The 14,072-nt window shown below is 38.0% G+C and overlaps 1 protein-coding gene across 1 annotated transcript in view; it reads left to right on the top strand.

The window, feature by feature from the left end:
* ubr3 (ubiquitin protein ligase E3 component n-recognin 3) overlaps positions 1–14,072 on the top strand; it is a 170,469-nt gene that overhangs the window by 101,710 nt on the left and 54,687 nt on the right. The window contains exons 25-27 of the mRNA XM_078404621.1: positions 8,310–8,459; positions 9,517–9,650; positions 12,571–12,681. Coding sequence (XP_078260747.1) covers positions 8,310–8,459; positions 9,517–9,650; positions 12,571–12,681 — 395 coding nt within the window. The remainder of the gene's footprint in view (positions 1–8,309; positions 8,460–9,516; positions 9,651–12,570; positions 12,682–14,072) is intronic.

Raw genomic sequence — 14,072 nt, 5'->3', positions numbered from 1 at the left:
GTCATCTCTGATTCTATGGAATCAATAAAATTTCCTTATGTATGAAATGGTATCTTGCATCCACAGCTGCTAACGTAGATCTTGGTCATTCACAAGCTATGTGAAACAACCTCTTGACATCGAGCCTATCAATTTTTAACAGAATTTTTTTTTTTTCAATGCAGTCAGGACAAAGATCTATTTATTTCAATTTGTCCGTTTATAAATCAGGGATGGGCAATAAATGCTGGCCTTGTCAATAATGCTCAAATCTTCCTTGTGAATTAAAAAAAAAGCTCTTTGAACGTCAGTCAGAATCAGCTTAAATATCGTAGGCATTGTCAAATTGACTAGGAAGGGAGTGGGGTACGGTCAGAATGAACGCTGAGTTAATACTGGATCACAAGGACTTGCAGAATTCTGTGCATGAATTTGTGAAAAATATGAGGGGCAATATATTGGTGGGGAAGAGTGCAGGGTGTCCTGATGGGTAGTGACTTGGAAAAAAATGTTTAATTTTACATGCAGGATCAGCTTTAGCAGCTGTGAATGTAAGATGCTATTTCATACAATAAAAGGATATTTATTTAATGGATTCCAAACAGTTGTTAGACTCTGAGATTACTTACATTGGAGTACACCCAGGGAAGCTTGCAACATTTTGTCTTTTTCTGGAAATTGTAGGTTATCTAGAAGGGTACAATAAAGGAATTTATTGACTCCCAAGTAACAGTTAATGTAATTATAACAATGTAATAATACAAATGTAATAATTTCACCCATGGTCAGCCATGACCGAGGGGGGCAAAGAATACTACAAAACAAATGCACAGCTTGTAACAGATGTAATGATTTCGTTTTTCTAAAAGTGATATGTGCTGGTTGTAGGCAGCAGTGCTGTGGTTTAGGTTTTTTTTGGTTTTCACTTTTTTTACTTGGTTGTCATACTATTAAGACTAAGCCGGCCATGCCTCCACCTTGTTTAGCTTCATACAGTTTGGTGTTTGTGCATGAACTTAAATCTGTATTAGTGAACCAAACACAAACTTACAGCTTCTCTAAGTGATGACTCCCTGATTAAGCAAGGTAGACACAAAATGCTGGATTAACTCAGTGGGTCAGGCAGCATGTCTGGAGAGAAGGAATGGGTGACATTTCGGGTCAAAACCCTTCTTCAGACTGAATTACTCCAGCATTTTATTACTCCATGCTGTTTACTCCAGCATTTTGTACCGCTGAGTTACTCCAGCATTTTGTGCACAGTTGCGGCATGATATAATTGACTCGCTGTCTGATTTGTGTTGTTTTGGGTCGGTACCCTTCTTCAGACCAATCATGGGGGGGGGGGGGGGGGGGGAGGGGGGAGTGGGCAGTAGATGATGTTAGAGGTGCAGGTGAACCTCTGAATCACCTGAAAGGACTGTTGTGATCCTCGGATGCAGCTGATGGAGGAGATATAGGGACAGGTGTTACATCTCCTGTGGCTGTTGGGGAAAGTACCTGGGGAGGGGGTAGATTGGGTGGGAAGGGATGTGAACCAAGGAGTTGTGTCATGACAGAAATTGAGTGCAGGGGATAGGGTCTTTGCAAAATGCGCGGTGGGAAAACATGTAGTGTAGATAACTTTGGGAGTTAGTCGATGTGTAGTAGATGTCAGTCGATAATCTGTCCCCTGTGATGGAGACAGAGAAATTTAAAAAAGGGGAGAGATGTGTCAGAGAATGTGGTACTGGTGGTTTTAGAGCTCAGTTAAAACCATGTTGAAAAACTTTTAATTAAAGGTTACTGTCTCAACATCACTCTATTCCCTTGACCATTACTATTATGCTGTGTGATTCATATTTTTGTGCAATGAATGCCTCTATCTTTCATGAGCATGCCAGATTAATGGCTTTTTACTGTATTATGTCCCACAGGGATGATATGAAAGCACTGGGACACCAACGATCTCTGTCTGCTCATTTTCATTTACGGCAACATAGATTCATTTTTGTTGCAATGTCTAATGGTGGGAAAGTGGAAAATGAGGAGTCTACGGTTGTTTATAGATTTTCTCGTGGAGCTTAGTGGTCCTCCTCTTTCTGCCTGTCCCCCAAAAAAGTTTTTAGTCAGAAAGATCCGTGTTTTGTTATAAGAACCACTAGCCAGAGTCATTTTTCAATAAAATAGCTTTTAGGCCTATCAATATAATATTTGCACCAATATAACCTGCCTTTTCAAAACGTTGCAAACTAACTTTATCAAGGTCAAAAATGGATATGGGCAGTTAAGACGCATACTAGTATTTAGCTGCGATGTGCAAAGTTAGCTGGACAGATAGCGTTAAAATTGAATTCTGGATGGGGTGGGAGGGAATGGGGAAGAAGATAAATAAACTAATTGTTTTAGTTTGGCAGGATATTTGTAACTAATGTCAAAACTATTAATTACAAATGACTAATTGTAATTTGAAGTCTGCTTTCTTCTATGGCACAGGTATTTTATATTTTGTCAATGTTTTCTCGCATATATATTATGTATTATTGGCAGAGTCATCATACATTTTGTTACAGCCTGAGGCACTACAATATAGCTTTAGTAATAGGTAGAATTTACTGCCTGTACTTTGGCAATTTCATAATTGCTCTTTGACCTTCATTTCAAAATAAATATTGTTATCATTACAATAAATTGAGAACATTTTGGACATTTGAAGTTAACCTTTAGTGGTGCTGTTATAGTTAAAATTATGTTAATGCATTCTCTGAATGCATTCAAGAGAGAGCTAGATAGAGCTCTTAAGGATAGCTGAGTCAGGGGGTATGGGGAGAAGGCAGGAACGGGGTACTGATTGAGAATGATCAGCCATGATCACATTGAATGGCGGTGCTGGCTCGAAGGGCCGAATGGTCTACTCCTGCACCTATTGTCTATTGTCTATTGTTACTGGTTTGTGCCAATTTTGAGGTGCAAAATTCTTTCATATGAAATTGCATTCTACAGCCACAGGTTTGCAGTAATGTTATTTTGAAGTGATTCCTTTTTGAAATGCTTACCTCAATATTGTTCAATTATGTTTAGATGCCGTGGTATGTTTTCGATATGATGAGTATTTAGTTTTCAAATATTCTGCAAAGTAGTAGGATACATTATAAGGAAAAGCTTTTTTTGTATTCATTTTTGTTACCAGCAAGCTACTGGTGAATCATTCTTTCAAACTGCTGCAGTTCTTTTGATAAAGGTACCCCCATAGTGCCTCTGCTCAGAGGGTTTCAGGATTTGGATCCAATAATGCAGAAGGACTAGGGATCCATTTCCAAGTCAGGATGGTGGTTGACTTGAAGGAGAGTCTGCAGATAGTGGTCTCTCTGTCCTGTCCTTCTTGGAGGTAGAGGTCATGGGATTGGAATTTGATGTCCAATTAACCTGGGTAATGGGCAGTGCATTTTGTAGATAGTACATACTGCAATCGCTCTACACTGTAGAGCAGGTGATAAATGTTCTAGGTAGTTGACAGGGTGCTATTCAAGCAGGCTACTATATCCGGTTGAGGTTAAGCTTCTTGACAGTTGTTGGGACTGTTCTCATCCAGTCAAATGGAGAAAATTCCATTATGCTCTTGATTTCTGCTTTGTGGATTGTCAAAATAAATGTCAATTTCTCAATTTACCTCCAGAATTCAACTCTACTCCAAATTTGGCGGAATCCAAAATGGGCAACAGAGCAGATTATTAGTAAATCATGACTACTTGAACACACTGTTGTTGATGACTTCCGTCACTTTGATGACTGAAAATAGACTCTTTATGCAGAAATCAATCAGATTAGAATTGCGTTTTTTTGTAATGGGGCATACCTGATCAATGGTCCCCATTGTCGCGTTGATGTTGCTAGGGTAATGGTAAAGGTGCAACTTGTTTAGAGGTGAGATGTTGTTTGTCCTTGTCGCTGTTGGTGTATCCATGGCCCTCAGGTATTTCTTTATTGATTGGTGTGAACCAAATTGGCTGAAGAGTGGCATCTGTGAAGGTAAGGATCTAAAGAGGAAGCTGAGATAGGTCTTTTGGTAGGCACGTCTGAATGAAGCTAAATGTTTTAGCTTTCCCTCCAGCATTTATATGCTGTGCCCTGATTTTGAAGTGGATTGCTAAGAGGTTCTTCCTCCCATTAGATGTTTAATAGTCCAGATGTGGTGTGAACATCTGGTTTTGAGATTGCTTATGTTCTTCTGCTGCTTGCAGATTTTGCTGCATAGCAAATGAGCAGTAACTTCTTGACTCTTCCGGACAAATGCCTATACGCTTTTCATTGAACACACAGGTTGTTCTTGTGGCTTGATGGTAATGCTAGATGGTAATACAATCAAGAATGCCTATCCTGATTTAAATCAATGTTTAACTAAATTCTTTCAAAAAGAATATGTTTCATTGTAGGCCATGGAGCTTCGTAAGTTTTCACATTTTCTGCAAGATATGTTAGAAGGCATAGGAAGTTCAGCATGTCCCCAACAACTTTCACCAACTTCTACAGATGCTCTGTAGAAAGTGTTTTATCGGGTTGCATCATAGCATGGTTTGGAAACAGCTGCATCCAAGACCGCAAGAAATTGCAGAGACGTGTCTCAAAGATGTGTCTCACCCTCTGTCGCTCCCCCCTTTCCCATCAGGTAAGAAGTGTGGAAACCCATACCTCCAGATTCAGGGACAGTTTCTTCCCAGCTATTATTAGGCAAATGATCCTCAATATTACTAAATTATATTTAGATGCTCGAGAGTGATCCTGATCTACCGCATTGGAGACTCTGAGTATCTTTAAATTGACTTTTCTGGACCTTATCTTGCACTGTTATTCCCCTTATCCTTATCTGTACACTGCACGGCTTGATTGTAATTATGTAGTCTTTTCGCTGACTGGATAGCACAACTAGATAGCATACCTCAGTGCATGTGACATTAATAACTAAACTAAACATTTTCTGTTGGACATGTATTCATGTAGTGGCTGATGCAGATACGAAAATAAATGAATGTTTGTAAACTCTGTCAGAAAATTAGAGCGGTTTTCCTTCTCCCCACTAAATGTGTATGTATTTACATGTTCAAGAACAAATTACTTTCTGATTATTTTGGATTATATTATAATGGTTTAGTGATGGATTGTTAGATTATGAGTGTCTTAGATGTATGCTTTGTACCATTCTAATTTGCTTTCACAATTTACTTGCTGCTGTTAAATAATTAGCAATACATTTGCTGATTATTTTTGCTTATGCGAAATTAGATTGCCATATGGATTTTTTTCCTGATTTTTGAATACTGGCTTTCTGTTAATTATACTTAAGATACAGAAATCAATTTGATCTTAATCCAACATAATATTTGCCTTGGCTAAGTTACTTTTCATTCATGCCAGATGGAATTCACTTCAAATTTGTCAGGAGTCAGAAACATTGTCCATCATTTTGAGTGAAGAACCCATTTTGTTAGCCTAAATAGAAATCTTATGACTCAAGCTTTTGTTTGAAAGGCAACCTATTTGAAAGTTTAACTACTTGGATGTTTTGTGTAACATTTAAAAAAAATCTTATTAACTGTTAAATTTTAAACACTTTTTTGCCAGAGAGTATGGCAGAGGCATTCACTGATCAAGACATGCAAAACTTAATTTGTTAATTTTTTAAAAAAATGGTTCATTTATAAAGCTATCAGAAATTGGATAAAACTTTATGGATTATTTCTTCTTAACATGTGTTAACAGACATCACATACAAGAGGATTAGAAATGAGTCAGTCAGGATATACTGTCTCTGGCAGCTATGTTTAGCCCTAGTTCTACTCATTCCTAATTTTCTTTTCATAGGACTGATTTAAAATGATGGATGTCAGCAATAGCTTGGTGCCTAGTAGTAGCTTGTTGTTAAGGCATCAGATTATTTTAAATGCTTGAGTAAGATAGGTGAATGTTAATTGAGTTTCAGTCTACCTCTTTAGAATTTTGTAACTGCTCTTTTGGGCTGATGTTCCCAATTAAAAAATCATTAACTGATCAGCATAAAATTGTTGAATTAACATTTTTTATTTGATATATGGTTCAACGTTATGCTGGAGATTCTCAGCAGTTAAAGCATATCTGTGGAGAGAGAAACAGTTAGTGTTTCAGATCAGTATCCTCTCATCGTGGTTCTTGTGAAGAATCATTGTCGCGAAACACTTCTCTTTTTTCGATCTTCAGCGTTTTTGGGCTTTATTTCCAACTTCTGTAGTTTCTTTCCTTTAAATTACCCAGGGTTTCTTTTTTGGTATGAAACATTATTGGTGAACACCTTTTGTATGTTTTTCATTTTGGTTTTGGTTATCTGGACAAGTTATAAATGGCAGGCTTTGCATTTCTCCACGCTCAATGTGATTAGTAGTCCAGAAATTGGCCTCAACAACACTATTTTTCATGTAAATGCCATTAAAATTCTACTTTTTTGGATAGAGCATCCATTGGCATATCATCTTTGTTATATATTAGCTTCCTTGACATCAGTGTTTTAAAAAAATCTATTTTTCTCTTAAAAACATGGTGATGCTGTCAGGGTTTGAGGGCCTGAACAAAAGGGGAGGTTGGGCAGGTTATGAGGAGCTCAGGAGGATGAAGGGTGATATTATAGAGGTGTATAAGGTCATTACAGGAATAGATAAGTAGATGAACAAACTCTTTTGCCCAGAGTAGGGTTCAAGAACCAGAGGACATGGGTTTAAGGTGTGAAGGGACAGATTTGATGGGAACCTGAGGGGCAACTTTTTCACAGAGGGTAGTTGATATATGGAACGAGATGCCAGAGAAGGCAGTTGAGGCCGGTGCTATAACAACATTTAAAAGATATTTGGACAGGTACATGGATAGAAAAGGTTTAGAGGGATATGGGCCAATGCAGGCAGATGGGACTAGTGTAGATGTGCGTCTTGGTCGGTATGGGCAAGTTCGGCGGAAGGGCCTGTTTCCTTGCTGTATGACTCTAACAGCTAACTATTTTAGTCGGGTGAAATACAGTCTCAAAAAGTTAAAATTTTGCTTTTAAGTAACGATATAATTTTTCATTGAGTGAGTTGGGGAGAGAATTCTAACTACATTTTGGAAATAGAATTATGGAAATAGAACACTACAATTTGGAAATATTCTAATATTTATAACTAATTCCAGATGTGATTATAAGTTTATGCACTTATACTGGGAACATTTATTGTTTATCATATAGCAACACTATATATCACCCATGACATTCTTAGCTACTGAAAATGTTTCAAACTCGATTGCACAAAACGTCTCCGTGCTTCCAATTTCTACATGGTTGCACGGCAAACAGGTACAAATGGGGAAGTTTAATATTTGAGTCTGGAAAAAATAATGAGGATAAATACAACCAGGTGAATGACGGTTTTTGGAAGTATTTTATAGGAAAATATTGTCATGAGGCGAGCAAATGGATATGCAGGGAATGGAGGCAGAGAGATTGGTTTAATCTGGCATTATGTTTGGCACAGATCTCGTGGTCCGAAGGACCTGTTCCAGTGCTGCATCATTCCATGTTCTAAAGCTGCCAATTGTATTCTTTGAAGATAGACACAAAAAGCTGGAGTAACTCAGCAGGACTGGCAGCATCTCTGGAGAGAAGGAATGGGTTCTTCGGGTTGAGACCCTTCTTCAGACTGAAAGTCATGGGAAAGGGAAACGAGAGATATAGAAGATGATGTAGAGAGATGTTGAACAATGAATGAAAGATATGCAAAAAAAAATGATGATAATTGTATTCTTTGATCTTGCATTGTAAAATCTGCATTACCTTCTGAACAACGGATCAAATAATTTATCTTAGTTTTAGTTGTAGTTTTAGTGATACAGCATGGAAACAGGCTCTTCGGCCAACAGCGTCCACGCCGACCAGCGATCCCCGCACATTAACACTATCCTACACATACAAGGGATAATTTACACATACACCGAGCCTAATTAACCTATATACCTGTACTTCTTTGGAGTGTGGGAGGAAACCGAAGCTATCTGAGAAAACCCACGCGTACAGACAGCACCCGTAGTTGGGATCGAACCTGGGTCTCCAGTGCTGTAAGGCAGAAACTCGACCACTGTGCCACCCCTGTGGTGCGCCATTTTAAAGTTGAGTCCTAGAGCATATTTAGAACAAAATAAAAACAATTGCTGCAGATTTTCTTCATAAACAAAAATGGAAGACGTAATGCTTTTATTCTGATGATGCAGCTTACTAGGCACCATATAAAATTCTAAAGTTTGTATTACACTGCTATTCTTTTCCTTATTTAAATCTATTTGAATGGCTATTCTTTCAGAATCACCTGACAGTGATGTTGCCATGGACATAGGATCGTCAGAAAGGCAGGATTCAGAAACGGTGTATGACTGTGTCATTTGTGGACAAAGTGGCCCATCGACAGAAGAAAAACCTACTGGATTAGTGGTTCTATTGCAGGCTTCATCTGGTAACTATTTTATTTGTACTTATCGGTTAGTGTATTTAAATAAATTAAATGTTAAGAATATTTCATTATAGTTTGCCTCTGCATATGCTGTACTCATGAGGTAAATTGCTCCCGAACGTAACGTCTTAAATTATTACACATGATTTCAAAAGAATAACTGCTGTATTGCATGGAATGCCTCCATCCCTGAAGCTGATTTTGTTTAATACTCCTAAGGCATTAGATATAAAGGTCAGAGAGTAACGCAATGATTCAGAATGGTACGCCAAATCTAATTTCTCTCATCTTGAAAGGATTTTCATTGCTGATGTTTAATCAAGATTGCTCAATATTAGTAATTATTTTAAATTATATCCATTATCTACAACTTCTATACAGATCAACATTTTGAAATTAAATTATATTGTCCAGTTATTTTTGTTCCCATCTTAGTGGAAGTGGCTGTATTGAGTGTTCTTGTCTGTTTAAAGTTTGGTTGTGCTGGTCTCTGCTGTGGAAAGTACAGAACGAGTAACTATATTTTGTGGAAATATGGAAGTTTCAAACTGGATCAATGTGTTTAATTCGCTGTAAATGGCCCACTTAATCTGATGGTCATTCTTGAATGGGTACTAATGCTGTGAAGCCCAGTTGTGAGATTGATTCAACTGAGTACCATCGCCCACGCTCCCATATTACAAGAGTTTTATAAAGTATAGAAATCTTTTGCAAGTTGCCGGGATTTGGTTTTTGTATTTAGTCTACATGTTGATCTAAGTATATTCCTGGAAAATCGGAACAGAATAAATAGATAGAATTGTAGATATTATTTTGGTTGCTGCTGAAATATTTATTTTGTTTATTTTCTTAAATATTATTAGATCTTATCTGCTGCTGCCTAAAACCTTAGACTTCAATTAGACTTTCTTCATTTGCTTTTTTAAAATAATGGATTTTGCTTTTGCTGATTTTTCATGATTGGTTATTTAGAAGTTGCCTGTGCAGTAGAAAGGACTAAAATATAAAGCAATTTTATTATATTTGATGACATTTACGAAAAAGCATTGATTTGTTACAGTCCTTGGCCACCGTCGTAGAAGCACTGAACCAAAGAAATTACCAACCAGTGATGAAGAGCAGATTTACCCTGAGGATACCTGTGGAACTGCACACGATGTCAGGATAACAGATTTGCAACGACATTTCAAAGACGTAAGTATCTTTTTCAGACAACAACAAATCAGCCAAATTTTCCATGTTTCAATTATGTTAGAGTATAAAATTATAGTTTTCAGGGGAATTGTGACATAAAGCCATTAAGTTGATATAAGCTGGGCACACTGCGAAGATGTTGGAATCAAAAGGAACTTCAGATGCTAGTATACAAAAGATACACAAATGCTGAAGCAATTCAACGCATCAAACGGCATCTCTGGGTGAACATGGTTCGGTGATGTTTTGGGTCGGGCCCCTTCAGTCTGAAGAAGGGTTCGATTGGAAACGTCACCCAATCAGAAATGTCACCTATATTGTTCTCCAGCGATGCTGCCTGACCCGCCAAGTTACTCCAGCACTTTCCTCATCCCTGCACCTCGAAGGAAGGAAGAAAAGATAGGATAAATGAGTTTCCACTTGTAGGAGCGCATTCCTCTTCTGCAGTATTTAATTGGCATTGGATCTAAACATGTATATAACAAGACAGTTTCACAAGGTTTTCACTTCCCAAATCCATGCCAAATGTCTGATGAGAAGAAATAAATCATCCTTGGATATTGTTCTGAATTTGATCAGCACTTTTACACTTTTGAACACTAGTAATTGAATAGAATTTGACTGTACTGGGTTCTGGTGAGATCAGCAAGACATTAGATTAGCTTTTGTTAATGTTAATAGCAGAACATCGTCTATAATTCAATGCTGATTGGAAGTTTTATTGAAATGTAGCCAAAATGATAATTAATATGAACGAAAATGGTAAATTGGTGCACTTCTGGAATGGATAACTTTGGTAGAGCATGGAAAGTTTCTGTATATCATGAATGCTGAGTCATATTTCCTTTCTACCTCGACCTGTTGATTATAAAATGTACCATTACTGTTTAACAACAAAAAAAAAATCTGTACGATTTGTTGCGCAAGTTCTGACCTCCAATTAGAGCTTTTTAAAAATTCTAACTTGTCAAGGTCACTTTTATTGCCAAATGCAGAGGTATGGTGAGAAAGAGGTACGATGCATCTGCATCACAGGCACATAAATTCAGCAACATACAAAACCATAAGTTACATGTATGTTACACATAAATTCTACAAGACAGCAAAAAGAAAAAAAGACAATGCAAAAAAACAAGACATTGGTAGAAAACAAATCCATGCTGGTGCAGGAAGTGGGCTGTAGTGTTCCGAGATATTAGGGCTATGGGGGTCAATTCAAGATTGTTGTAGTAAAGGAGCTGTTCATGAATCTGGAGGTGTGTGGTTTTTGACTTCTCCCCCTCCTGCCCAGCCGTAGCAGCAGCAGTGTGAAGAGAGCATGGCCGAGATAGTGGGGATCCTTAGTGGGGATAGTGGGGATGGGGGACAGGGCGGTACGGTGGCGCAGCGGTAGAGTTGCTGCCTTACAGCGAATGCAGCGCCGGAGACTCGGGTTCGATCCTGACTACGGGCGCCGTCTGTACGGAGTTTGTACGTTCTCCCCGTGACCTGCGTGGGTTTTCTCCGAGATCTTCGGTTTCCTCCCACACTCCAAAGACGTACAGGTATGTAGGTTAATTGGCTGGGCAAATGTAAAAATTGTCCCTAGTGTGTGTAGGATAGTGTTAATGTGCGGGGATCGCTGGGCGGCGTGGACCCGGTGGGCCGAAGGGCCTGTTTCCGCGCTGTATCTGTAAATGTAAATCTCTAAATCTAAAAATCTAAAAAAATCCTTGATGATGCATGTTGCCCTCTTGAAGCAGCATCTTGTGAATGCTTTTGATCTGGGAAGGGCTGTGCCCATGATGGACTTAGTTATGTCCACCACTCTCTGCAGCCTCTTGCATTACTGTTCATTGGATTCTTTCTCCATTCATCTGTCCCATTTTGTTAGTATTCTGTGACATACCAAATCTCTTAAAACTTCCAAGAAAGCGTGTCTTCTTTGTGATTATATCTATTTGCTGGTCGAGATCAATCTTTGGATTGAAGCTCAGAAAAAGTGAATTTGGGAAGTAAATATCTAGCCTTGTTCAAGAAGACAAATAACGACCCTTAATAAATAAAATATTTTACTGTTTCAACCAAGATTTAATTGTTTCATTACAAATGGGCTTCTATTTTTTAAAAGCTTTTTTAAAAAATTCCATAGTAGGTGCAGAATAACAATGTACATCACAAACTAGAAATTGAAATTTCATTATTTCATTATGATTATTATTATGCAGCTTTATAAGGCTTTATAAAACTTTGGTCAAGCCACATTATTGTGTGCTGTTCTAGTTGCCCCAATACATGAAAAATGGGCAGGCTTTTGAGAGGGTGCTGAAGAGATATACCAGAATGCTGCATGCATATCAGAATATTAGCCATAAAGAAAGGTTGGACAAACCTGGATTGTTTTCTCTGCAGCATTGGAGGTCAAGGGGAGAACTTGTTGAAGTATATAAAATAGAGACATAGATAGTTGGGTAAACTGTCAGAACCTTTTTCACAGTGTGGGCATTTAAGAGACTAGAAGATATTGTTTAAAGATCACTGGGGAAATTTAAAGGAGATGTGTGGAGCACATTTTTAATGCAAAGTGATGGTGCCTGGAATTGGGCTGCCAGGGTGGTGATGGAAGCTGAAACAATAGTCGTATTTAAGTGGCTTTAACAGGCGCATGGACATGCAGGGTATGGAGGAATATAGATCATGGGCAGGCAAAGATGATTAGTTTAACGGCATCATGTGCCAATCCAGGTATTGTGGTTCAAATGGCCTGTTCCTGTACGGTGTTTGATATTCTATGTTCTTATAAGTATATTTTTTCACACTCTCTCGTTGTGAATTGAGTTCATTATCAGATACATTAACTTTTTTTACCTCCAGATTTAATTTATAAGTACTATGCTGAAGAGCAAAACCAAGCTTTAATGCCAGTCTACTATTCTTTTAGAGTTCCTGCTTACAGTCAATCTCCATTGGGTGGGAAGGTGGAGTATATGTTCAGACCTGTGGACATACTTTACACATCGACTGCCATAAGTCTTACATGGAATCATTGAGGGTGAGTTAAAAACAAAAATGCTCTCATTAGAAATCAATGTACAGCATTTCTACAATGTAAAAATATTCTTTAAATAATGATTGTCAGAATTTTTCTATGGAATGTTTGTGAAGTTTTGAAAAGAACAAAATTCAATGACAAACGTATTGGAGTATTCTGACAATTTATTGGATCAAAGTAGCTATGAGACGTGAAACTTTGTAGATTAGATAGATCTTTTAAAATGAATGCATTTCCCTCAAAAATAAAGCATGAAAATTGCGAAGCATTTATTATTCTGGAGCTTGGCCTAATGGTGCAGTTCATTCTTCTGTATGTAATGACTAACAAATCGACAACTCGTGTCCCAAAATGACGTGCAAGCTAGGACAACTGTAAATCTTAAGAAGTGGATCTATAATTTTTTCTGATAAAGTTGCCAAGGGATACAGTACAAGGTAGTTAATGAGATAAATGGAATTGGGATCCTGCTGAGCTATTATAATTGATCTTACCCATTCAGGTTCAAAGGACTAAATGCCTACTGCTCTTATGTTCCCATTAATATTCAAGAATGCAGATATGTGGATCTACATTATCAAAATCTCTTGCTGACTACCATTTTATTCCAAGCCCAGGGATAAGAATATTGTATTCTAATTATAGGTCATAAGCTGCTTTCCAGTTTGCTCCATCATTCAGTAAGATTATGGATAATGCATGCCAGAAAGATTCATTAAAAATGTTGGTACATCATAACTCTCCTGGCAACACATCACAAAGGATCTAACCCTCTCACCTTTCTAATATGTTTTGCTTGTTATAAGCTTGCAGGTTTTACAGGTTGAATCATAAACTGAAGATGGTTATTTTGCTAAATGAGATTGGAACATAGAACAGTACAGCACAGGAACTGGCCCTTTGGCCCACAATGTTCGATCCAGACATGATGCCAGGTTAAATTAATCTCATCAGCCTGAACATGATCCACATCACTCCTTTCTTTGTATATCCACGTGCCTCCTAAAAGTCCCTTAAATGTTACTTTCATATCTGTCTCCATCAACACACCTGGCAGCGCATTGCAGGCACTCACCACACTGTAAAAGACAACCCACATATCTCCTTCAAAATGTTCCCCTCATGAGCTGCCAGATCCAATAGTTGAGGCAGGTACTATAACAACATTTAAAAGACATTTGGACAGATACATGGATAAGAAAGGTTTAGAGAGATATATATGGGCCAAATGCAGGTACATGGGACTAGCAAAGATGGGACATCTTGGTCGGCATAGGCAAATTGGGCTGAAGAACCTGTTTCCATGCTGTTTGGCTCTGTGACCTTAAAGCTATGTCCACTAGTCTTTGTCATTTCCACCTTGGGATAAAGACAGACACTATCCTATCTTT

Source organism: Rhinoraja longicauda, chromosome 8, assembly GCF_053455715.1.
Source record: "Rhinoraja longicauda isolate Sanriku21f chromosome 8, sRhiLon1.1, whole genome shotgun sequence".
In the NCBI taxonomy this organism is placed as follows: Eukaryota; Metazoa; Chordata; class Chondrichthyes; order Rajiformes; family Arhynchobatidae; genus Rhinoraja; species Rhinoraja longicauda.
Note: the sequence above shows the minus strand (reverse complement) of the source record. Positions and strands in the feature narration are given on the sequence as shown.